General features: G+C 34.8%; 1 protein-coding gene across 2 annotated transcripts; it reads left to right on the forward strand.

Annotated features, from left to right (window-relative positions):
- The first annotated feature begins 4,434 nt into the window (after nucleotides 1–4,434).
- Nucleotides 4,435–16,813, forward strand: LOC131154576 (uncharacterized). Of its 2 annotated transcripts, XM_058107431.1 has the most exons (3): nucleotides 4,454–4,740; nucleotides 15,258–15,387; nucleotides 15,465–16,813. In XM_058107431.1, exons 1-3 carry the CDS (start codon nucleotides 4,627–4,629, stop codon nucleotides 15,482–15,484), a joined length of 264 nt encoding a protein of 87 aa, XP_057963414.1. In that variant the 5' UTR covers nucleotides 4,454–4,626; the 3' UTR covers nucleotides 15,485–16,813. The 2 variants fall into 2 exon arrangements, with proteins under 2 accessions (XP_057963413.1, XP_057963414.1); XM_058107430.1 differs by having other exon boundaries at nucleotides 4,435–4,740; nucleotides 15,258–16,813.
- Nucleotides 16,814–23,842: the final 7,029 nt, after the last annotated feature.

Genomic DNA, 23,842 nt, shown 5'->3' on the forward strand with positions numbered 1-23,842 from the left:
CTAGTTTCTAAGCTCGGCCACTCGGGAAAGCTCAAACTCATAATTGTAAACTTGTAAATTAAAGCACAGCTGTTAAACAAAATGACAGTTGGAGTAAGAGACAGGATTACCTTGTATTTTTCTTTGATTTCTTGAGTAAAAACTTGGTAGTGTGGCAACAAAAGCCCTAATAAAAGGTTCCATTGGGAATGGATAGTCGATGTTGGGTTTGCTGAGGAACATATATTGCTGAGATAAGTCTAGAGTGACAAATTCCCTTAACATTTCAGTGGGTTGAAGGGTGATATGGGACTTCCCATCTGTTTTTTTTCTAAATTTTAAATAAATTATGTTCTATTATTGCTCACTTAATAATGGAGAGAAGTTTTCAGAAATTACTGCAATGACTTCGATAATCATTTTTATCATAACAAGGACCATAAAAGAAAAATTCCCTCATATCTATGCATATTTGTCTTCTAAATTATAATTTTTCGGCCAATTAAGCGGATACAAGGCTTTTTATTTTTATTTTTCCTTTTTCTCTTCATAAGTCTGAGTGGGCAACTAATCTTTTTATATACTAGAAAGAGGAGGAAACAAGTTGCGTTAAAAAAAAAATTCAAATGATAATACTACCTAAGTTAGCTAATAATTTCCATTTATCTTTATTACTTCTTTATTAATCTATTCAAAGGTTGACTATTTTGCTAATTTGACGATACGATATTTTAAAATTCATAGGTCTCGACCTCTCCACGGGATGGTTGTGGGGTAAAAGACAAAGGAAAGTGTTGGGCGAAAAAAACATTTGTAATCTTTTGCCCATTTCATTTCAAAATGGGTTTTAGATTTTTCTATTTTTATCTTTAAAAAAAATCATGTCTTTTTTAATATCTTAATCCAATTAATGAAGGATAGTCAAAAAGACTTTATTGGTAGGAATTGTTCCTCTATTTTCTTAGATAGAACAAAGTAACTCATCTCCTCTTATGCTATAAAATTGAGAAGAGAGGGTCACCCATCAACTGAATTATGGCAAGGAGCACAAAAATAATACCTCATGTTGGCGTTAAGATAAACTTCGACACAACTTTAATATATTTACATTTTCTCTTTCAGCACAAATAAGATACAATAACGATTATTAATCATTTTTTGACAAGTTAAGAGAATTGATTTTGATAAATATACTTGATCTTAGGTTCATGTTTTCAAAATCTTTACCAAAATTGCCTAATCTTTTTGTCAAATTAAATCTTTTTTCTCCTCCAAGAAAGAAACCAAACACTCAAAATTTTCTAGAGTAAACTTAAAGTCCAATGGTAACTATTCTTTAAACACATGATGATTAGGGTGCTAATTTGTAAAGATCACATTCCCTACGCAATATTAGACTCTTGACTACATTTTTTAATTAGCTAACTAACCATGTTTCAAAATTAAGTTGATTATTTTCTTCTTCTTCTTCTTTTCTAAATGCTAGTAACTACAAATCTCTTTAAAATCAAAATATTTTGCCTCCAAATGCAAGTTTTCTTTAACAAAACCAAAAAAGAAAAAAGAAAAAAAGGAAGTATTACATTTCACGTTGGTGTGTCACAGTCCAACCAAGCGAGGGACCAAGTAGCACTAGTCATAGCACACAAGCATAGCTGGTTAAAAGTAAACTACTTATTCATAGCATGCATAAGTTTGAAAGCATCAAATACAAATTAAGCAATAGCGGTAAACAATCATGAAAGAAATTCATAAAGGAACACTATTCATTTATTATAATTTTGTAAGCAATATGTATTTAGTCAGGGAAGCAAGTAGACTAAATATGTTTACAATAGCTAATTATTTTTATAGGATTGATGAACATTCACCTTCCCCTAAAAATTTTACATGTAGTTCCTACTCTAATATGAGGAAACATCAATATGATCAAGAAGTCATACTCCTCGTTCTCACTAATGCATTATCCTATACTCAAGGAATTAAGGCTACACTAGCATTTACATTACCAACCCAATTTGAACTAGACAAGCAATCTTAGGCAAGCATAATGCCCTAAACAAGTAAGGCTAGTGAAATACTCTCCCATTTATTTGGAGGATGTCCCCATAAACTTTGGTGTTAGACCTTTCAACTTTTTCTATGAATCATTCTATGTATTTTTACTAATATCTAGTTGATTTTTTTCATCTTTGAGGTCTCCCACATGACTAAGAACTAGTGTAATTGTTACCATAATGTTAAGTCTTGGTCTATTAAGATCTCTTTTCAACTTCTAGCCAATCAAGTTGAGATCCTTATTGGGGCTTTGGTTGATTGACTTTAGGTTGGATCTTTAGTGTTGGAATAAGTGGCTTAAGGCAGTTGACGTGAAGCATAGGGTGTCCCTTTATCCAAACCCAAAGGTCAACCTTGTGTCATATCTGTGAAGTAATCCCCTATCTCGATCCCATAGTGATTGATCTGTTTTGGATTGAGTTTAACAAGAACCAAGTCAGCCATGTTGAAGTGTAAAAATTTTCTCCCTTGATTTGTCCACTTATTAATCCACTTGGAATCTTTATCAATGTAAGATTTAACCATCTTCATATTCTATCTCTATTATTTAATGAAGATTTATGTTCTTGGACTCTTTCCTTCGTATGGATCATCTATTGTGTTAGGTATTGACTTGTAACAAGCTTAAAAAGAATCTTGTTGGTCAATGAACTCTTTTGGACATTGAAACAAAACGAAGTCATGTCGAGTGACTACAACCAATTAATTCTCTAGGATAATAGCTTGAAGAGATGTTAAGTTATGTTCCAAACTTGGGGAAAACGGTCAGAAGGTTTCATACCCTATATAAAGATGTTTATCACGTGATTAGGGTAAGACATTACTCACATATACATTCAAAACCATGCTTTACTCTTGAAAAACTTTCTGAACGTGAGTTTTTGCTGAAAACCCTACACGAAAATTCTGGTTTGATTTTTAAATCTTCATTCTACAATCAAAATATTGTTAATATCTTCGTGAGCTTAATCTCTTTATTGATTTATTGAAGTATATTGTACTTTAACTTGTACAAACTATGCTCAATTGAGAATATTTTTATTGTAAAAACAAACTTGTATTGCTACTTTTGCAATTAACAATTCAGGTTATTGAATCATTGCCTAGCGAGAGGGCGTTCTTTTTAGAGAGAGGTCTCCACCTGCAAACGGAGAGAGGGTTGCTTCACTTGTTGAATGAAGTGGTAAACAAAATCCTCAAAGCGGGTTGCTTGAGGCAAGGACGTAGGCTGCTGGCTGAACCTTGTAAAAAATCTGGTGTTCGTTTTTCTTTCCCTTAAACTCTTTACTTTTCTGTAATTGGTTATTGATTATTAACTGTTGTGCATGATTTAGATTTAAGTTGAGAAGTATTGAATGCTGAGATTAACTTGGAAAACTGAATTGATTCAAGGTCACTTGTGAATATTGTGAATGGTTTAGTCTTCACTGCAAATCAAATGCTGTTGAAATAGCAAGTTCTAAATTGATTTAATCAACTGAGATTATTTCATATTGATTGATTAAGTGTTTGAATACAAGAAAAGAAATTACTTGTTAAATTGTTGAGACTGGTTGAATTTGTAATATTCATCAATTAAATTCAAAATCAATATTTGCATATCGATTAAATCCTTGACTAATTGCTGAAATCCAGAACTGAATATTTAAGGTGTTGAAAATAAATATTTGGATTGTATTTCAATTGTTCTTATATACATAGGGTTGTTGATTGGTATAGTACGTTCGCTAATTAGTATACCGTGACATAAATTGTAGTGAAGTTGTGATTGATTATTTTAAAAAGGTTTAAAATAAACTCCGATTCCGCTAAATAAGTTTTAAATACCTTATTCACCCATCTCTTGAGATTGAAAGCCTTAATGATCTATTTGAGAACGAGGTTACTCAGTGCTCTCAACTTGAAAGTTGAGATGTTTGCATTTGTTGGTTGTCGAATATACTGTTGGGTGGTGTCATCTCAAATTTGATTGGACTATTGAGGAATATCAATACTTCATATATCTTGCTCAAATAGTGTATGACGCAACTTTCTTTAATTCCGATAAATGGATAGTAAAGGATAGATATTGTGATATGAGAATTACCCTCAATATTGATAGAGTGTGAGTTTAATTCCCTCACTATTCAAATCATGATCTCTCAATCACAGTCTTAATTGAAATAGAAGTTTTTTAAGTCATTATATAATGAATGAATGCGATTACAACTCAACATGGTACAATCTTATTATTATACAAGCCTAGCTCTATTACACTTTAGGTAAATGAAAAATAGAGTGATTCTCTGTGAAAAAGGCTCCTAAAATAACCTAAGTCGACTGTGGGTTCACTGATGAAAAGGAGAGAAAAATTGAAGTAAACGGGCTCTTCCATGAATGTTTGGGCGTAAATTTACACGTGTCGGTCCTGTAATTGGTGGCGACAGGTCGACAGAGAAATTGGAGGTTCGTAGGCTGGCGTCGCGGCCCAAACACAAGACTTTTTCTTTTCCGCCATAAATTTTAGAGAGAGAAAGCATATTTGTAGAGAGAGAGAGTAATTGCGGGAGAAGAGGAGCGGTAGAGAGAGAGCGTTTCAGTGGAGAATGAATGAGAACTCCGCCTTCCCTACTTTCGCTGGCCATTGACTCTGCCCTTCTTAACATCTCCAACATCTCCGATCTCTCCTCCCTACCCGAACACATCCTTCTCGAGCTCTTCCTGGTTCTCTCTCTCTCTCTCTCTCTCTCTAAATGGATATGGGTTTTGAATTTCTTCTCTCTTTTGTCGTGCCAGATTGCTGTTATCTGAAACTGACATATTTGAGTTCGAGTTCATCTCTAAAAAGGGCATACTAAGATTTCAAATGATCTGTTGTTTAGATCGTTTCTGATTTATTTTATGGAAAAGTCTTTTCGATCATTTTGTGGAATTTTGAAATCTCGATTTTGATTTGATTTTAATTATTTGAGGTTTGTGGATTTTGTTTAATTTTTGTCTAGATTGTTGTATCCATCTTTTGTGCGAATGCTTTTGGGCAGATCAGATGAGGATTTTTCAAGTGTTCTTAGCATTTGCTATTTGGGCATTTTGTTATGTGCACTTGAGCAGCATAAAGAACAAATGAATATAATGTGAACGATGGCTTTAGCTTCAGTTGAATGTTGAAATAAACTCACCTTGAATGGTTGGAATGATCTTTGTAGGGTTGTTTAACTATTAGTTTCACGATCAAAGTGGTTAAATTAAAGACAATATTTGTCAGCATGATGTCCAAAATTGCGCTGCAATTGTTAGGTTTTTATTTTCGTATTTTTTTGGATCCATATATTTCATGTAACTCATGCTAGAACTGCTGGTTCACAAAGCAGTAGCTGCTTTTAGAAATACACAATATTGTTGGAATCATGCTAGATTTGTGTTATTTAGTATAGGATCCATAATGAATATTGACTGTGTTTTTATAAACTATATGGGACTGTTTGGTATCACTGTAAAAAATGGGAATGAAAAGTGAACCAACTAGCAACTTATTTGATTAATACATTTATAAAACTATAATAAATGAAAATTTTAATTAAAAAAGCTCATTTTCATCTTTAAATCAAATGATATTTTAAAAAAATATGATTTAAATAATAAAGTGCAAAATAATACAAATTAAATATTATAGTACAAATTATTATAATTATTTTACGTAATTGTTATATTTTTTTTTTCAAAATTCACTTTACAATAACAATCTTATTGTACATGTTTCGCTAATTTGCTTTTATTTTATTTTTTTTATATTTATGGATATTTTTATTTTTATTTTATTTAAATTCATTTGATCATTTTATTAATTTTAATTAGAAAGTGTGTATAAAATGAATTATTTAATAAATAAATAAAAACAACTATTTCTGGTTATTAAAATTTTTTGGCAACATGCCAAAATAGTTGAGAACTATAAAATCTAGTTTTTAATTTTTTTGCAAACAATTTACAACAAAAAAAGAAAACTAGCAATGCAAACAAACACATCTTTATAACATGTTTCTTCACTGTGCAGAAACAGAAACAAAAAGTAGAAAACATCAACTATACCAAACAAGCCCTTTCCCATTTTTAGTACAATTTACAATATTGATTCCATCTACCTGGTTATAGTACTAAAAAGTTCATTCTTTGCTAAACATCAGTCATCAGTTTATTATGATACACAAATTGATATTATGCATTTTAAAGATAACATGGTTTGTCTTGCATCTTGATTTTTTTCCTATGGCGTATGTGTATTATATGTGATACATATGCATGCCCATGTATTTTATTATTTAAGAATTATACTTTCTATGAATAAAATGGTGGAGATCAATGTATTTTGGAAAGGTTTTTCAAACCTATGATTCATTATTAGTTGGGAAACCTATAATGCGAGGGTTGGATTTGTGCAGTTGCTTATTGAATGTCAAAAGGCTGATAACTTTGTGATATCATGGAATTTCGTAATGCAATTAATTGTGATGTCATAGGTGAGTAGTAGCGTGGCATCCCACACGCTATTATTCAATTGCCTGTGTACTCATGACTCACTAGTAAGGATCTCCTGCTCTAGGCATCTGCCACCTTGTTTGATTCGCCATCTTTCATTTAACTGAGAAAATAAACCCCTTAAGATAGGCATCTCAATTGGCATGGTGTGAATTAATCTTCTCCAGAGACTTATACTGTGATGGGTATATCACAAGCTCCTTATATGCTAAATAATGCCCTCACAAATGCATGGAATTTTAATTCATTTGCACAGGTTTATTCGAAGATGATAAAAGATCTTTTGACTATTTCTTTCCGAGGTTTATTTGGTGTTGGTATCTTGTCCATTTTAGCACCTTTTTTAAGGCTTGATATTAATTACACACCTTGGAATGCGTCAAAATAAGGCTTTAAGTGATGTTGGAATTGGGTTTTCTTTTTTGATTGAGGCACAGCGCAGGATTGTAATTGAAGAGAAGGTTATTAGACTTGCAGTGGTTGAGGTCAGTGTGACTAATTTGGACTTAGGATGGCAAATAGGGTAATTTTGTCCAAGAACAGTTTTGGTGTTAGGATTTCTAGAGAATTGTGTCCAACTTTGTCTTTTTATTTTCCTGGAGAGGGATGGGGAGATTTGTCTAAGGGTTGTAAGAGTTTGAGGAGATCTTATTATTTAGTATTCTTCTATGCATATGGTCCCATTTCTTCTGATAACGTCTTTTCTTTTTATAAAAAATAAATTAATAAATAAATAATGGTGCTTTCCATCAGATAACTCTTCATTAAAAAATATGCTGCCGGCTTCTTCTCTTGGCTAAGAAAAGCCCCAACCTTTTATATGATGCATCATGCTCTGTTGTGAAGAGCTTACTAAAATCTGGTGAGGCTAGGATTGATTCTGCTGTCATTAATTGTTCAATATGGTGAGCTTATTCAAAAGCATCTCTTTAGGCAAATAGCAGGGATATAGAGGAGCTAAATTTTCATATAATTCTCCTATAAAAAGAAGTCAAATACATGGAAGCTACAAGATCTCCAATGGGCAATGGTACTAGCCACTCTTTGTTTGCTAGAGCTTTCTGAGGACCTGATGTGTATCCATCTACTAAATAATAAACCCAAGAAACACAACCTTGTCCTTGAAGAAAGAGCGCCTTTTCATATTCACATGCCCTGCATTTGGGAGGACAAAAGCATTGGATTTGGAATTGTGTGCATTTGGACAAAATGCAATACAATTTTTTTATTCTGTTATGATCATAACCACATCATTCCAAATCCAAGACTACTTCATTGTACCAAACATAGTTATAGAGTTTCTCTTTGAGAAGAACTTTCATTATTTGATGCAAATGAACAAAATGCTTTTCTTTTGTCTAATTAAATATTAGTACATTATCAAAAGAATCAACTAGGAATGATTCTAAGTAAGGTTTGCTTTGTTAGTAATCTCCCTCGTTAAAGAACTAGATGCAATAGAGAGTTCAAATGGCATCACCAACCACTCTCATAGACTCCATAGATCCTCCATGTTCCATCCATTTTAAGTGTGAGCAAGGCTAGAACAATGCAAGGACTCTAATTTTAATGCACCACCCTCTGTCCTCAACCTGTTTTTGCATTTCATCTTTATGTGTGGGGGCACTCAGTGGGCATGCTGATTTGGTGAAAAGCTGTTCCATGCATAAGGTCAATAGCATGCTGAATGCTCCTTATTGGTGCATATCAGTGGTATTTCATCCGCAATGAGCTCCTAAAACTGTTTTAATAAATGCTGGGCTTCACCTGGATAGTCACCAAATACCTTATGCTATTTCTGATGTAGTGCCCAGCTAACTGTGCATAAATAAACCCCAAATCTCTGCCTTCAAGATGAAATTGTTGGGAAGGTGAGAAATCATCTATGTTTACTAAGTGGCATTTCCTTATTAGTTGCCCGCTCAATTGTTCCAAAGCCAATATCTTCCATCTTCCCTAAAGAGCAATTGTTGGCTCTAGTGTAATGGACAATATCCCCATCATGCAACCACTCTTTTTGCTTTCTTTTTTTTTTGGTAGAATATGACATAGGGACGATATCATACCAAGCCTAATCATGAATCTTATCAACCTAAGTAAATTTCACTAGGCAACAAGAAGTGATTTGCGCCTCATTCCCCTTTTGGCACTGACCATCCTTTTAAGGGTGAGGATTGAGATTGTTATTGTCGCCACCCCATTTAGAATTATGTTGCACACTTTACTACGACTAAAAGCTTGTGTCTGATAAAATTTTTCCGCCTGCAAACCCCCCTCTTCAACTTTGGGTGATGTCATTTTGTGCTAAGTGGCTGCTAAAGGCTCTCCTTCCGTAGGTAATTGTCAATATCTTCCATTTTATCATGGTATTCACCATTCATCCTATGCGGGCCCCAATCACTTCTCACCTTCACCCTTAACTTCAGCTAGGTTCATTTTTTGTTGTAGGGTGCAGACAAACTTGAGATGTGTGCCTCCTTTCCACGAGTGAAGCACCTTCTTAGAAAACTGCTGCAAGCCTTGTAACGGCTTGCACTGGTGCTGTGCTGAGCAGCTGAGGTCAACATCTGATTGTTTCTTTCCCCTTCTCACTCTTGTTAACTCCCCAAATATTGTTAGAATTATAGAGTCCTCATCGATAATTTTCAAAAGTGAAATTCTAACAAACTCTTCCCTCACTTATGAATTTCTTTCTCCCTTTTGAATGAGAACATAGAATTACTTTCGACTCTAATATCACTTTTACAACCAAATCTAAAGTCTTCAAGTGGACTAGATATACATATATGAGTACCACGTGACCCAAAAGTTTAAACTATTGGATATTAGACCCATGTGGAGGGAATCGTACAGTGTATGGGCCTGTACCCTACCCTAACCTCGGGAACTCTCGCTTGTAATGATGCTATATTATGTTTATATATCTTTGATAGTACTGTACTGTGTATGTAATACTGTGCAACTGTTTTTAACTAGAATAAACTCATGTAGTCACATGCTGATGTAATATCGGTAACCTGAGCCCTTGTTCCTCTTCTTCCACGATCCCTGACGAGATCCTAATTGAGAACCAGAAGGTACTATCCTCTTCCTCAATTCCTTATCCACCTCATCCTCTCGGATACCGGTCTCAGTCACCGTAGCTTTATTCACCAACACCGAGATCTCGCCTATTTGAAGCATACCCACTCGATAGAAAAGCTACGTAGACACCTGCCAACAAGCACTAGAATTTGGTGTAGGAGATAATGTATTTATGAGAATTACACCGATGAAAAGAGTAATGAGATTTGGGAAGAAGGGTAAGCTTAGCCTTAGGTACATTGGGCCATTTGAGATACTCGAAAGAATCGGGCCAGTTGCCTAAAGGTTCATTAGGTGCCTGTGCATTAGTAACAGTGTAATCACCTTTATGTTACGTTTTGGTGTGTGAATGGAATAGGGTGGGTGTGGAATAGCTATTATATGGGGAGATAATAGTTTACAGAAAATGGCAGTGCTATTCTGAAATTTTTTTTTCCCTTTTTGAAACTATTCTTAAGCCCAATGATCATGCAAATTGGTGAGATATTGGAGCAGTCAATTCCTTGTCTATTTAATATTGTTTGGAACAACACCAACTTCTGCATCATTTGTCCTCGAATGATGCATTTTTTCCTCTCTCTCTTATAAATTATTGTTCCAGCCCATCCTATTCCATATTCTGTTAATGAAACAAAATGTTAGGGTCTGTTTCTGCCCTTTGTGCACCCAAAATGACTGATGAACTTTGTTGCTGTGCACCCTCAGAATGTCAATATAGTGGTTCCATTGCTCTCCAGAAAGCCACACCCTCTTGTCTGCCATCTAGTTTTAACAAGAGGATCACTTTTATCTCATCTTTAATGGATTGGTTTAAGCCTGCAATATAGTGAGCTGTTTGTTGCTTATTACTCTCCCTTAAACCAACCCAAACAGAGAGATTAAGTTGTCAGAGTAATACTCTGCAGACAGCCCTCTTTGCCTCAAGCTTTGAAATTTCTTGTACAATTCCCTCACATTATCAGTTGCTAAGAGTTGTTTCTGCAGTTTTACATTCATGTGCTTCCACTAGCTGATTTTTTCCTTGTTTTAATTGGCATGCTGTTCTTTTAACTCTTCGCCGTTTAAGTGCTGTTCCCTGCAACTTAATCTTTCCAGACAGCACCTTTGCAATAGGCTTCCATTCAAAATAATTTTCTATAGATGCTTCACAATCCAAATAATATTCAATATGCATCTTTCCAAATAAATCCAAAACCTGCATCTTGATTCTGCCACCATTTAAATCAAGTGCATGGACTAACAAGTCTTTTAAACTTCCATCTCCAATTTATCAATGAACTGGAGATTTTCCTCTCCACATCAAAATATCCCTCAATACTACCTTCTAATGTATCCAAGGCCTTGTGGTCACCCTTTGGGGTCTCCAGGCAGGCTTCTGCTTGTTCCCATTGCTGCTGTGCCGACATCACTTGCAATGCCATCTCTGCCTGCTTGATTGGATTTCCACTTCCATTACGACCTCTTGCATGCTCAGCCAACACATGATTCTGGATCTGTGGCTCTGGTGCCACGTGATGCAATGTGTTGGGAAGTAAAAGTTGCTGTTCAGCACCTGATTACAATATGTAGCATCAATAAATTGACAAATAGCTAAAGAATAAATCAAGAATGAATAGGACTAGATGAATATCTAGTCCTTAAGACAACAACAGAGAACTCACATTTGAAATGTTATTACTACAATGAAATTACAGCTTCCAAGAGAAAGGGGTTTTATATAAATGTTGTAAAAAAAATTCCCCAGCCCTTAATCTTCTTTGTAAGCTTTTAATGTCAGCCGTATAATTATTTATGAAAGTACAGGACAGAATAAAAGGTTCGAAAGACATAAAATCCCCTGAAACAAATATTGTGAGCAGTAACTGCTACGGTAAAGTGATCTCTAATTGCTACAATCATTTTTGCAGTAAATCTGGCCTCCTTGGGCTTCTTTTTGAACCTGACTGCTTCTGCATCAGCAGCCTACTTACAGAAGACAAGGTTCTGCTATTCCATTATCGGAGTTTTGTTATCCACTGCCTGGAGCTTATAGAAGACCAAACACTCCATATCTTTTGGACATTTTCTCCTCAAATTAAAGGCATCTTAGACTATGGGGCTTTAATTCTTGAGATATTACCAAGAAGAAGATAAGCATTTATGCTTTAGACCTAGTGGGGTAACTGAAAACTCAACAGCATAGGGATTATTGACTTCCAAGTCTATCACTGCAGAAAACTGAAAGATCTTCCAAATGGATAAGTAAGATAATTCCAACATAGAGCATTGGGAAAGGATAATTAAAACCCAAATACTTGATCCCATGCAAGAGAAGAAGAGAAAACATCTTTATCACTAATACAAAAAAATAACTTGAGATTGAATGTTGTTGTATCAGGCCCTTGCCACCTAAATTGTTAAGACACCCATTTATTATAATATAGAAGACATGGGAAACCGTGACCCAACCTTTCATGGAATGAGAGTTTTTATAACAAGTTCACACCACACAGACTCATATTCCTTTTTGAGGGCCACTATGATTATTAACTTGGAACTCTGCTGTTAGTGATATTTATTTATGAATCAGTTATTGCCACTGGCTGAGAGGAGCTCATGTACACCCTACTATGAGTGGCAATAACACCTTCTGTTAATTATAAAGCATTTGTTTACTTGCATTTTATACTGGATTTCGCTTTGGGATATAGATTATAATCCTCTAAGGAGGGACTAGTGAATTTTGGAACTTCAGTGATGGCCTTTAAGCTGCAATTTAACAGAGATGTAAAGGCCTAATGGGAACATTGCTTGAGCTACCTCACTAATTAGCCAATTTGTCTTGAATAGAACTTGGATTTCTTATCCGAAAGCAATAGTGGAACTAGATAGTAGATAGAGAACAAGGAAGTTGTAACATCCTTAGACTTTAAACTATTTTGGATGGTAGAGATGGATGGAACTTGTGGGATTGAGGATCTTGTATTGGGGCGTGGAATTGAAGTAGGGCCATGTTTGTTGTTCTTATCCAGATTCAGCAGATTGGGGCTGTCTCATTAATAGGATCAGATTGAGGATTGTAAGATTCTGCCAATCTTTTAACAAACATAAAAATGCATTTATATGTTATTTTTTTCATAAATTTTAATGATATAAACCTAAAATTTTGAATAATGTAAAAAATTAAAGCTTGTTTGCTATTGTTTCTATTTTTTGTTTTCTGTTTCATTTCTGTATGATGAAGAAATAGATTATGAAAATGTGTTTATTTACATTGTCTGTTTTTTGTTTCCGTTGATAGTTTTCATCCATTTGCAAAAAAATATAAAATCAGATTTTATAGTTTTTAGTTGTGTTTCCAGAATATTTTAATTTCCAGAATTTACCTTTTTGGATAAAATCATTCATTTATCCATAATTTTCAATTTAAATTTAAATTAAACTTTCATATAAATTTAAAATATAATTAAATAAAAATGCCCACAAAATTTCAAAAAAAAAAAAAACTAAAAATAAAAGCCGTTTCGGCAACTTGTTGCCAGAATTTTTAAATTTCCAGAATTAACCTTTTTGGGTTAATTCATTCATTTATCCATACTTTTCAATTAAAATTTAAGTTAAACATTCATATAAATTTAAAATATAATTAAATGAAAATGCCCACAAAATTTCAAAAAAAATAAAAATAATAATAAAAGCAGTTTGCAATATATGTTTACTAAATTTTAATTGTCATAGAAAATAAGATTGTTCTTGTGATGTGAATTTTGAAATAATTAAGTAAAATAATTATAATGGTTTTTATTTTCATTATAGTATTTTTAATTTACATTACTTAGTACTTTTATTATTTTAATCATATTTAGCAATTGTTATTTGATTCAAGGACAAAAAAGAGCATTTGTTTAATCAAGTTTTTTATTTGTTTTAGTTTTAGAAATATTAACCAAATAGGTTGCTAGTTTATCACAAAGAACTCAATATATAGTTATATAACATGACTAGCTAAAATACCAAAGATGTTTTAGTAACAGATGAGAAAAAAAACAATCTGTGAAGCTAGATCCTCTGTCTTCCCCATTAATTGGGGTCATCCAAGTCAGAGTCTGCTTCAATATCATTGATATCATCAATAACATCACAAGGCCAATAACCAAAGTCATCATCACCATCATCATTATCATCAAATGCACAAGGTTATTAATTTTAGCTTCATCATGAACCTTAATATAACCATTTATCAAATATATTTATGAGTTCATAATTTTATCAATATTAAATGAACAAATTCATTTCTTAGCTTGTGTCTTTGTTAGTTACATGATGGTGTACTACAAAACCAAGTCTACGGCTTAAAGCTACTTAGAGTTAAAAAAAACATAGGTTGTAGGATCCTTTGATCCTACCCTGATTCTTCCAAAACTAGTACAATCTTACTGTGTTCATGCAAAATTTTGATTTAATGATTTTGACAAAGATAGTAAGATCTAGAATTTAAATAATGATATATTTTGTTGTGGTTGGTTCCTTGGTTTAGTCCATAGGCAAACCTCATACACCACCTTTTATGCACTGCTGGACGGACTTTGAAGACTTGATCCGCTTTGACTCACTCCCTCATGGGATGGTAGCATAAGCCATAATATGCTACCTGGCCACAAGGCCAGATCAGAACTCTGTCCAATTATATTTGTTTAGTTGGTTACATGTGTTTCTGTGTGTGTGTGTGTGTGTGTGTTAGTTTTAAACAATGTATACTTTTGCGAATTGAAAATTTAAATGCAATTGTTTTTGCAAATTTGAAGTTTTGTGATTCATAATTCCAAAGCTATATGCTGTAAGCACTGTTCATTGGCATTATAGCTTTTCTACAGGGCAGTATCTGTTTTCTGATTTAGTCATTATTATTATTATTATTATTATTATTATTATTATTATTATTTCCTTATTCTAGCACATGCCTTTGCTTTCAAGGATTCCCATTGTAGAATAGGCAAATCTGTAGCTTGTGTACCTATTTCTGGTTGTTGGGTTCAACATGTATTTCACCCACCCTAGCAATGCCATTCACTTCATATGCTCTCTCTCTCCAGGGTGTGTGTATGTATGTCATTCTGCTTTGTCCTACAAGGCTGGCAAAATACTTCCTAGACCGCCAATGTTGCTCATGCAGATTTATTTAACTAATTTTTGTCACCATCATGGAGATGGATTCTTAACACATCTTACGTTATAGTGTACTTTGTAGAGGTTTGGTTCTGCTTTTACAGCCATGAAGCCAGAATAACTTGGCATTTATTTATTTCAAATTGTATTTTGGTGGTGGTCTAAATTTCAGTCAGTCTGAAGTTTGTATATGATTTGAGGGAAGAAATATGTTTCCTTTATGTATTAAGAAGACCTACAAACAATTGATACCGCCACAAATCTTCCACTAAATGGTTGAATTTCCCCCCTTCTTTCCACTGTATTTTTCTTTTTCGCATTTGAGCTTCAATGCTGCTTTATGAGCCTTAATGGGGCATTGTGAATGTACTCGGATTGTTTTCCAAAAGAATCGTTAATCTCCTTGTTCATTCAATTTTGACCTCTATGTGCTATGAACATGCTTAGCACAGTGATGTACCTTAATGAATGTGCAGAGAACATTGAGAGCTGGAAAACTGACTGAGAAGATTTTGAATCTGTTCATAGCAACCGGAAAAGATGAAGTTCTTTCACTAATCGAGGCAATGAATATCCAGCATGTCATCCTTCCTGTCCTTCCTACTAGTGAGTCATATTTGAAAATATCCTGGTTGTGAAATTTGGAACAGCTATTGTATGACAATGAGAATGTCTCTTGACAGGATGCTCTGAGAAATTCTAATTTTGAAGAGAGCGCGAAAGATTGAACTCAAAAAGTAGCTATTCTTGAGGCCTAACAACAATTTGATTTTGTATCAACTCATTGTAATTCTGGGAAAATGTCTCAAACAAGAGTGAACAACGATGATGTTGACATTGTGATCTGTGCACTTCATTCTGATCTCACATCTTTCATGAACGAATGGAGACCAATATTCTCTCAATTCCACCTTATAATTGTAAAAGACCCTGATGTCAGAGAGGAACTCGAATTACCAGAAGGCTTTAATCTTGATGTGTATACCAAGTCTGACATTGTCAAAGTTGTAGGCTCTTCTGCTGCTGTTCTCTTTTCTGGATACTCGTGCAGGTACTTCGGCTACCTTGTTTCCCGGAAGAAATATGTTATCTCAGTCGATGATGACTGCATCCCAGCAAAGGATGGTAAGGGCCTTGTAGTGGATGCTGTGGTGCAGCATATTACCAACTTAAGTACTCCGGCAACTCCTTTCTTCTTCAACACACTTTATGATCCTTTCCGCAAAGGGGCAGATTTTGTTCGTGGATACCCATTTAGCCTGCGGAGTGGGGTGACGTGTGCTCTGTCATGTGGGCTCTGGCTTAATTTAGCAGACTATGATGCTCCCACACAAGCTCTGAAGCAAGGTCAGAAGAATTCTCGGTATGTTGATGCGGTTCTGACAGTTCCTACAAAGGCCTTGATACCTGTGAGTGGAATCAACATTGCTTTTGATAGAAACTTGTTGGGCCCTGCTTTGTTCCCAGGCTTGAGGTTGGCTGGTGAAGGAAAGGTAAGGTGGGAAACAATTGAAGACATATGGTGCGGAATGTGTGTCAAGGTGATATGCGATCATCTGGGCCTTGGTGTGAAAAGTGGCCTGCCTTATGTTTGGAGAAAGGAAGGAGGTAATGCAATTGATAGCTTGAAAAAAGATTGGGAAGGAGTGAAGTTGATGGAAGAAGCGGTTCCTTTCTTTCAGTCGGTGAGATTGCCACGAACAGCAATTACAGTAGAAGATTGTGTAGTTGAGATGGCTGCAATTGTGAAAGAACAGCTGGGACAGGTGCATCCTGTTTTTGCTCGTGCTGCTGATTCTATGGTGGAATGGATCAAGCTTTGGAAGAGAGTGGGTAATGAAGCACCTTCCCCTGGAGTGTAAGAGATTTTAGCCTAGTTAGTTTTTCCCCTTCTGATTTTCGACATTCCCCCTGCTGTGTTTTACTTTTGAAGGACCTCAAACTTTATATAACAAATTGTTATGATTGTTTGTCTTGACAATCTAATGTAAAATTTGATTTAGTAATTATATGATGGGAAATATTGTTTGGATTGGTGGTGTTATATTATTGTTGATAGAATGGTTTACAGTTTGTTTTACCAATTTAATATTTGCAGTTTAATGAAGTGACTACTGTTTTAGCTACTTCTCTTGGCTTGGTTGTGCAATGTTTAGACTGGCTACCTATTAAGAGTTACCTTGGGTGTTATCCTTCGTCTTCGACTTTTTGGGGCCTCTGGTGACTGAAAATTGCCAAATGCCCCGATGTATGAAGGGGGCTTAATCTCTAGGTAGTTGTATGGCTGGTGTTGTCTTGTCTGGCAAGTTGCAACCATCTTTTTTCATCTCTATTTAGAATTTTAGTTCAGGTAAGGGGTAAAATTGAGAGGATTTGGCAAGGGGCGGTAGAGAAAGAAGTACCGTGTTAGTTGAGAGGTTATTATTATTATTATTATTTTTAATAGATCTGAGGCCAAGGACAGTTTTGGGTCTTCATAAGTTGGTATCCTAAAATATGAGCTCTAATGGCAAATGGTTATGGTGGTTTTCTTTGGGGGTCAAGTCCATTTGGCACAACCTTGAATTTGGGAGCATGAATTTTTGGATATAGATGTGCAGGTTTGGATAAAATGTAATGTAAAATTATACAGAATTTCTTCCAAATACAATTTCAATTGAAGTCCCAAAAAAATGCTCCCAAATGCTTTGGCTTGGGAGGAGAATGGTTGGGCCTGTTGGGGTGATCTTTTTGTTATGAATACGTTTTTTTTCAAGTTATTAGATTTGTTTGTCTTTTCTTCTTCATCACACTATTTGGAAGGCAAAAGGTCCCTTCTAAGCTTTTCATCTGATTAGTAATTATTCATAGCGTCAACATCAACAATATGCTGCAAAGTAGGAGTAAAGATGAAAATAAATTGTGGAGATGCGTAGTTTTTACTGATTCGTGGGGGATTTCGTTGTCAAGGCGAGTGCCTATTTTCGATGGAAGGGGTTGACATTATTATTGTTGTGGGCTTATGAGCCTATGACACAGATTTTGTTCTCTCTTTGGGCTTTTGCGCTTGGATTTGGATGTTTCAAGGGAACATGTTTTTGTGTATTTTCAGTGGAATGGACAGGGTTTACTGATGTGATTTTTGTTTTTTGTTCTCTCTCTCTCTCTTCCTTTTATCTCGAGGAAATATCTTTTTAATGAACAAAAAAAAAAAAAAAATTGATAGAAATATACTTTTGCATTTGGGTATATGAATTTCAGGTTCTTTTATCTTGATGAAATATCTTTTTAATGAACTAATAGAAAAAAGATAGAAATAATATACTTTTGTATTTGGGTGTATGAACTTTAGGTCTTAAATTGAAGGCAATACAACTATGTATTATGTTATATCTAAATTTACATCAAACTAAATTCAAGTCCTCTTTCAAACACTGAGTCAAGACTCTTCAATGAATAGACATTTGGTATTTATAAAATTTGGATTTTTTTTTTTCTTGTTAATCTGCATTTTAGAGTATGAAATTTATACTTAAAATTTGAATTTTCTATTTGTATTGACTTGGACAAAATATAATATAAAATTATAATAATTTTTTAAAATATATAAAAATTCAAATTTAAGACTTGAACTTCATACTTTCAAATACTAACTGTTGCCACATGCAGTTCACGGCCTTTATGAATTTGTATTGCTCAAAATTTTCCCTCCGCAGCAGCTCGATGTTCTTTGAAAACTTTGAAATCCCAGCAAGCTATCACAATCAAAACTTGTTTGGTAGATACAGACACCTGGATATCTTTTGTCCATGCCTGTAATGTCATTTAGGAGAGAAGGATTTCGTGGGCAGATCAGACCTCATCTCCCATTCGAAAACCATTGCAGGTTGTTACTAGATTGTCCTTGGTGATTCAGTGTCATTAAAAACAAAATGGATGAAAACAGTGATGAAATCTCCTCTATGGAGATTGTTGGTAGCAAGGAGTTCAAGTCTTCATTACTGGGAAACTTGACAGAATCCTCACCTCTACTTCTTGTAATTTATCTTTCCCTTGTTTGAAAGTTAAATTTTTGGCTCTAGGAATTTTACATCACACGCCAGCTAAGTTTCACTTTGCTATGCCCATTGACTAGGAGAACCATCTTTGGCCTTTCAGATTCTTAAATTGTTGGAAAAGAAAAATTCATATTTGTTGAAATTGTCCACGACTCCTAGAATGTGATTGTTAATAGAACCCCCAATGCTCGCCTTAGCTGCAAAACTAAAAAGGTTGAAAGCAAATGTGAAGGTCTTCTAAACGTTGCACTTCTCTTAACTTGGTATAAAAGATGTAGGAAGCAAGGCATGGTCTCAGAAAGGAGCAAACTGAAATGCATCTTCTTGGAGGTTCAAGGAGCTTCTCCTGGAAGTGAAAGGCTGAAGCAGAAATCTAAGGTTGATTGGCTGCACTTGGGGAACAAAATAATAAGTTATTTTATGTTATGGTCAACAACAAAAAAATAAGAACCCATGTCAGATCTTTAAAAAATGTAATAATGATAAATACATGGAAAAAAAATTTCCATTCTTTATACCTGCACACACAAAGGGGAAAGTTTTCAGTTAGCAATAGGCTAATAAATGGAAATAAAATCAAATGCAAAAATCTATCAATCAGTTAGAGCATTAACTCTCATTTATTTTAAAATTGATTGATTGTTTTACCCTCTTGCCTATAAATAAAGCTTCTAAAAAAAGGGGAGGACAAAAAAAAGAGAGGATATTGAGATTGAAAAATTGAAAGAAAAAAAAAAAAAGAGGGAGGTGGAGGGATTTCCTATATTGAGAAAAGAGAGACAAAAAAGTAGGATTGTAAGGAGAGAGAAAAAAAAGAAAAGCAGTAGGACAGAAGGGGCTTGAAAGATTGAAGCAAAATAGAGACTACTCACAAAAGGTTGAAAGATAGAAAATTGGGAAGAACTTTGGCAGAAGAAGATTACCAAAGGAAAGTGTAAAGGTTGAAGAATGGAATTCAGGTCAAAGCAAATAAGAGCTTAAGAGGCAAGTACCTAAATGCTCTCTCTCTCTCTCTCTCTCTCTCTCTCTCTCTCTCTCTCTCTCTCTCTCTCTCTCTCTCATCTTAACTAAAGTGTGAGTTGATTTGGCTGTGATTGGGATGAATGTTGTAGACTAGGACTTGTTGAATGTTTGGGAAAAATTAAGGATTAAATTAAATGGTAGTACTTTTTAAAAAAAAATGACATTTGAAAATTGAAGTTGGGCTTCAGAGAAAATGATTTTGTAATTTTGGGATATCTTTGGTTTACCTTATGTTGTGCAAATTAATGCGCAACAAAAATAAACGATCTTACGACACAGCAACCAACAGTGAAATATATAGAAAACACAATCACGTAGATTATATGAAAGCAATAAACAATGGCAAGAAGAATTACGTGGTTCGGCAATACCTACATCCACGAGACCAAAACAACAGTAATTTTTCACTATCTTTTGTACAAAGACATAGAGTTATATCATACAACATGTATGTATAACCCTCCCTGAGTTTTTCGCCCCGAAACCCAACTTATACAACTTCCTAATTCAAAATTTGAAAACTAGTGCCAAGTAACCAAGCAAAACAATCGACGGTTTCAGTCATATCATTGATGGTTTAAAGTCGAGACCAAATCGTCGATGTAACAGGACAAAAATAGTCAACTATTTTGCACCTGGAAAAATCGTCAACAGTTTCCTCCTGCATGGCCAACAACTTTGTTTTCAACTATGTTTTCTCTTGTACATGTATTCTTTAGCGCCCCAAACCCAGTGGGGCCCGAAGTGCTAATATTCCATAAATAACCCTATAAAACTCTGACACCACCATATCAATGTCCACGGATCCAATGAGGTCCAGGTCATACCATTCCATAATTAATTTAAACATACAACCAACGGAAGCAAAATATACTTTTACAATCATACATATTAGAGTACTAATTCTCATCCAGTCATACTAAAATTTCCCAAAACATTATACAACCCAAAATGTTCGAAAACAACTAAACATAACAAAATAGTATCCTACTAAGCCCACTCTCGGCTAAATCGTCAAGATTCGGCCTTAGAGCTCCTAGACTCAAATTATTGTAGGTCCTGAAAAATTGAAATATTTACTAGGGTAAGATACTTCTCAATAAGACGGAACAGGTTATTATCAGTGTGTGGCTAATATGAGTTTTATGAACTTAAACACATTCTTTAATTTACTTTATCTGATAGATATGACAATTGTACAGTATAACTCACACCTATACAGTTGAAAGTACATTTTCTTCATAATATAAATCAACTCAATAAATAATATCATTTACATAAATTCACATATATGTGTAGAAGAAACCCCCTTTTGGACATACAACATCATCATGTATAAACCCCCATGATCAAGTTGTGCGGTCCAAAGACTAGACCTAGCCCTAACCGGCCAACTGTAACGACACGAAAAATAATGGTTTTTAAATAATAAAGAGGAAGGAAAATGGAAACATAAACAGAAGGAGGCAATCGGCGACATTGCACTTTGGACGTAATAACTCCGAAGTTTTACACAGGCCCTCGTCGACGAACACAGGGAGTTTGTCGACAAAGCCACGCCTTGTGGACGAAGCCACGCCTCGTCGACAAGAAGATAATGGGAGGGGTTTTTGGACGGTCTAAATTTCGTCGACGAGGAGATTGGGTTCGTCGACAAAATTACTTAAGGACTTGTCGACGAGGTGACGTGTCTCGTCGACGAATATGGCTCTATAAATAGTGAAAACTCGGATTTTTCAGCACAATTCTGGTGCAAAAGATACTCTCTCTCTCTCTCTCTCTCTAAAAATGTCTCTCCCTCCTTCTCTCTTCGATTCTGGTCCCATTTCTCACCGGATTGAAGATCTGAGGCCACCACGACGCTCTTGACGAAGTTTTTTACAAGTCTGCCGGAGCTGATCGTGGGAGAAGTTGGTTGGGAATTCATCCCAAATCCAAGGTAAGGCATTTTATTCAGATTATGCCTTCCTCGTAGTTATAAAAAATGTTGTAGGTAAGAAAATACTGATGTTTTGTTCTAGGGGATTTTATTTTCAGGGTGTTGAGTGGAGAACCCTGCGGGTGTAGGGCTAGAGTTCAGTGAAATACTTTTCAGATTTAAGGTAAGGAAAATATGCTATGTTAGGAGATTTATTTATGTTATCAAAAATTTTATATATATATATATATATATATATATATATATATATATGCATGTATACCGGATATTATACAGAATGTGAATTTTCAAAGTATGTGTGGCCTGAGTACATGATATTGATATGCAGTTTTTCAGTATTTCAAGTTATACAGCTATAGATAGATAATTGCTGATTTTATATAGACAGAATATGTTCACACATACAATTTTATTCAGATGATTACATAGACAGATATATATCAGTATATAGATATTTATTCAGAACAGTATATTCAGTATATATAGAAAGTTATGTTTTCCTAAATGCCATTACACTTAGATTATATAGAAAGAAAATACAAACAAATTACACAATTATAGCATCAAGATGCTATAAATATTACAGTATTTATAGTACAGATTAATAATGTTATGGTTATTTTGGAAACATGATGAAAACAGTATAAAAAGTATAGTATGTATATATATAGTATCAGATCCCTGTGGAAAGATTACAGACAGATACAGTACAGATATAGAATAAAGAGCACGGTACCGTTGCTAATACAGATAGAGTGCAACCACATATCTCAGATAGTGTGTGGGTACCGTCGACCATGCTCAGAGAGTATGCAGCTCCCCAGTTCCAGGGTGGAGGGGGCCGGTTTGACAAGGTAATAGTCAGTCCCGCGCCTAGTAGAGTATGCAGTTTAGCTAAGCTGAGGTAGTGTAGAGTATAGTGACTTACCAGGAGGGCCGACCAGGTTAAGTCCCGCCTACAGACCGCATAACCCTGTTATGAGAGGTCAAATCATAACATATAGAGTCCTAGGGAAAGAGCACAATTATTTATATCTATACATTTTTACAGCTTTTGTTGTATATAGTATGATATAACAGTATGAATGATAGAAAGTTTAGATGGTATAAATGTTTTAAACTACTATACATGTGTTTTATAAATTTTCCAAATCATGTAGTTTTAAATACTAATATTATAATTTTATGACTTGGTTGCCACACACTAGTAAAAGCATATTTCCACTTACTGAGCGTCGACTCACCCCATTACTTTAACATTTTTCAGGTGAGCCAACTAGGCGAGCAAATCAGGCTCACGGATAGAGACCACTTGGTCACCTTAGTTATAGGGTAAGTTTTGTGTAGGGTTTTGTACTTTGGGGTAGTTGACACTGAAGAGAGAGATATATTATGTAGCTATGGTTGAAAATACTGAATTCTGGTATTGTGTGTGTGTGTGTATATATATATATAAAATTGGTGAGAATTTTGAGGATGTTACAATTTGGTATCAGAACCTAGCTTGTTAGGTTCTGTAGACTCTAGAGTACAGCGAAAAATAATACCAGAATATAGGAAAAAGATTTGAGGTTTTATTCTGTGATCTGGATATGGGATTTTGTGATTGTTTCTGTGTTTTTCCTGGGGTTACAATTCTAGGAAAATCATAGTAAACTGTCGACGAGTCATGTGTTTAGGTTGCAGGATAGGATTGTGGGATAGGATCAAGGGGAAAAGTTGATAATGAATTTGAGGTTTTAGTTAAAGGAAATAAGCTAGATTTGTGTGGGAAATAGGATTTTGAAAACGGTGTTCTATATGTTTTCAGGATGGACTCAGGAGGCAGTAACACTCATGCCAGTGGGGATGATGGAGTTGTACCTTCTGGTGTAGGAGGTGGAGATTCTGATGCTGTGCTACGTAGTGTGGCTCAGTAGGTTATGGCTGAGATAGCACGAAGCTCTAGAGAGCAGGGAGGTCCATCTCTAGGTCAAGGATATACCATAAAGAAATTTATGAAAATGAATCCGCCGGCCTTTTCTAGAGCGGCTAATCCTGTAGTTGCTGAAAATTGGATGCA

The sequence above is a fragment of the Malania oleifera genome, chromosome 4 (assembly GCF_029873635.1).
Source record: "Malania oleifera isolate guangnan ecotype guangnan chromosome 4, ASM2987363v1, whole genome shotgun sequence".
NCBI lineage: Eukaryota > Viridiplantae > Streptophyta > Magnoliopsida > Santalales > Ximeniaceae > Malania > Malania oleifera.

What these genes read in the sequence shown, in the direction of transcription:
- LOC131154576 (XM_058107430.1), top strand. Translation starts at nt 4,627, where the DNA reads ATGAGAACTCCGCCTTCCCTACTTTCGCTGGCCATTGACTCTGCCCTT. An exon ending in TCCTTCTCGAGCTCTTCCTG is followed by an intron (nt 4,741 to 15,257) that starts GTTCTCTCTCTC and finishes ATGAATGTGCAG; the next exon opens with AGAACATTGAGAGCTGGAAA.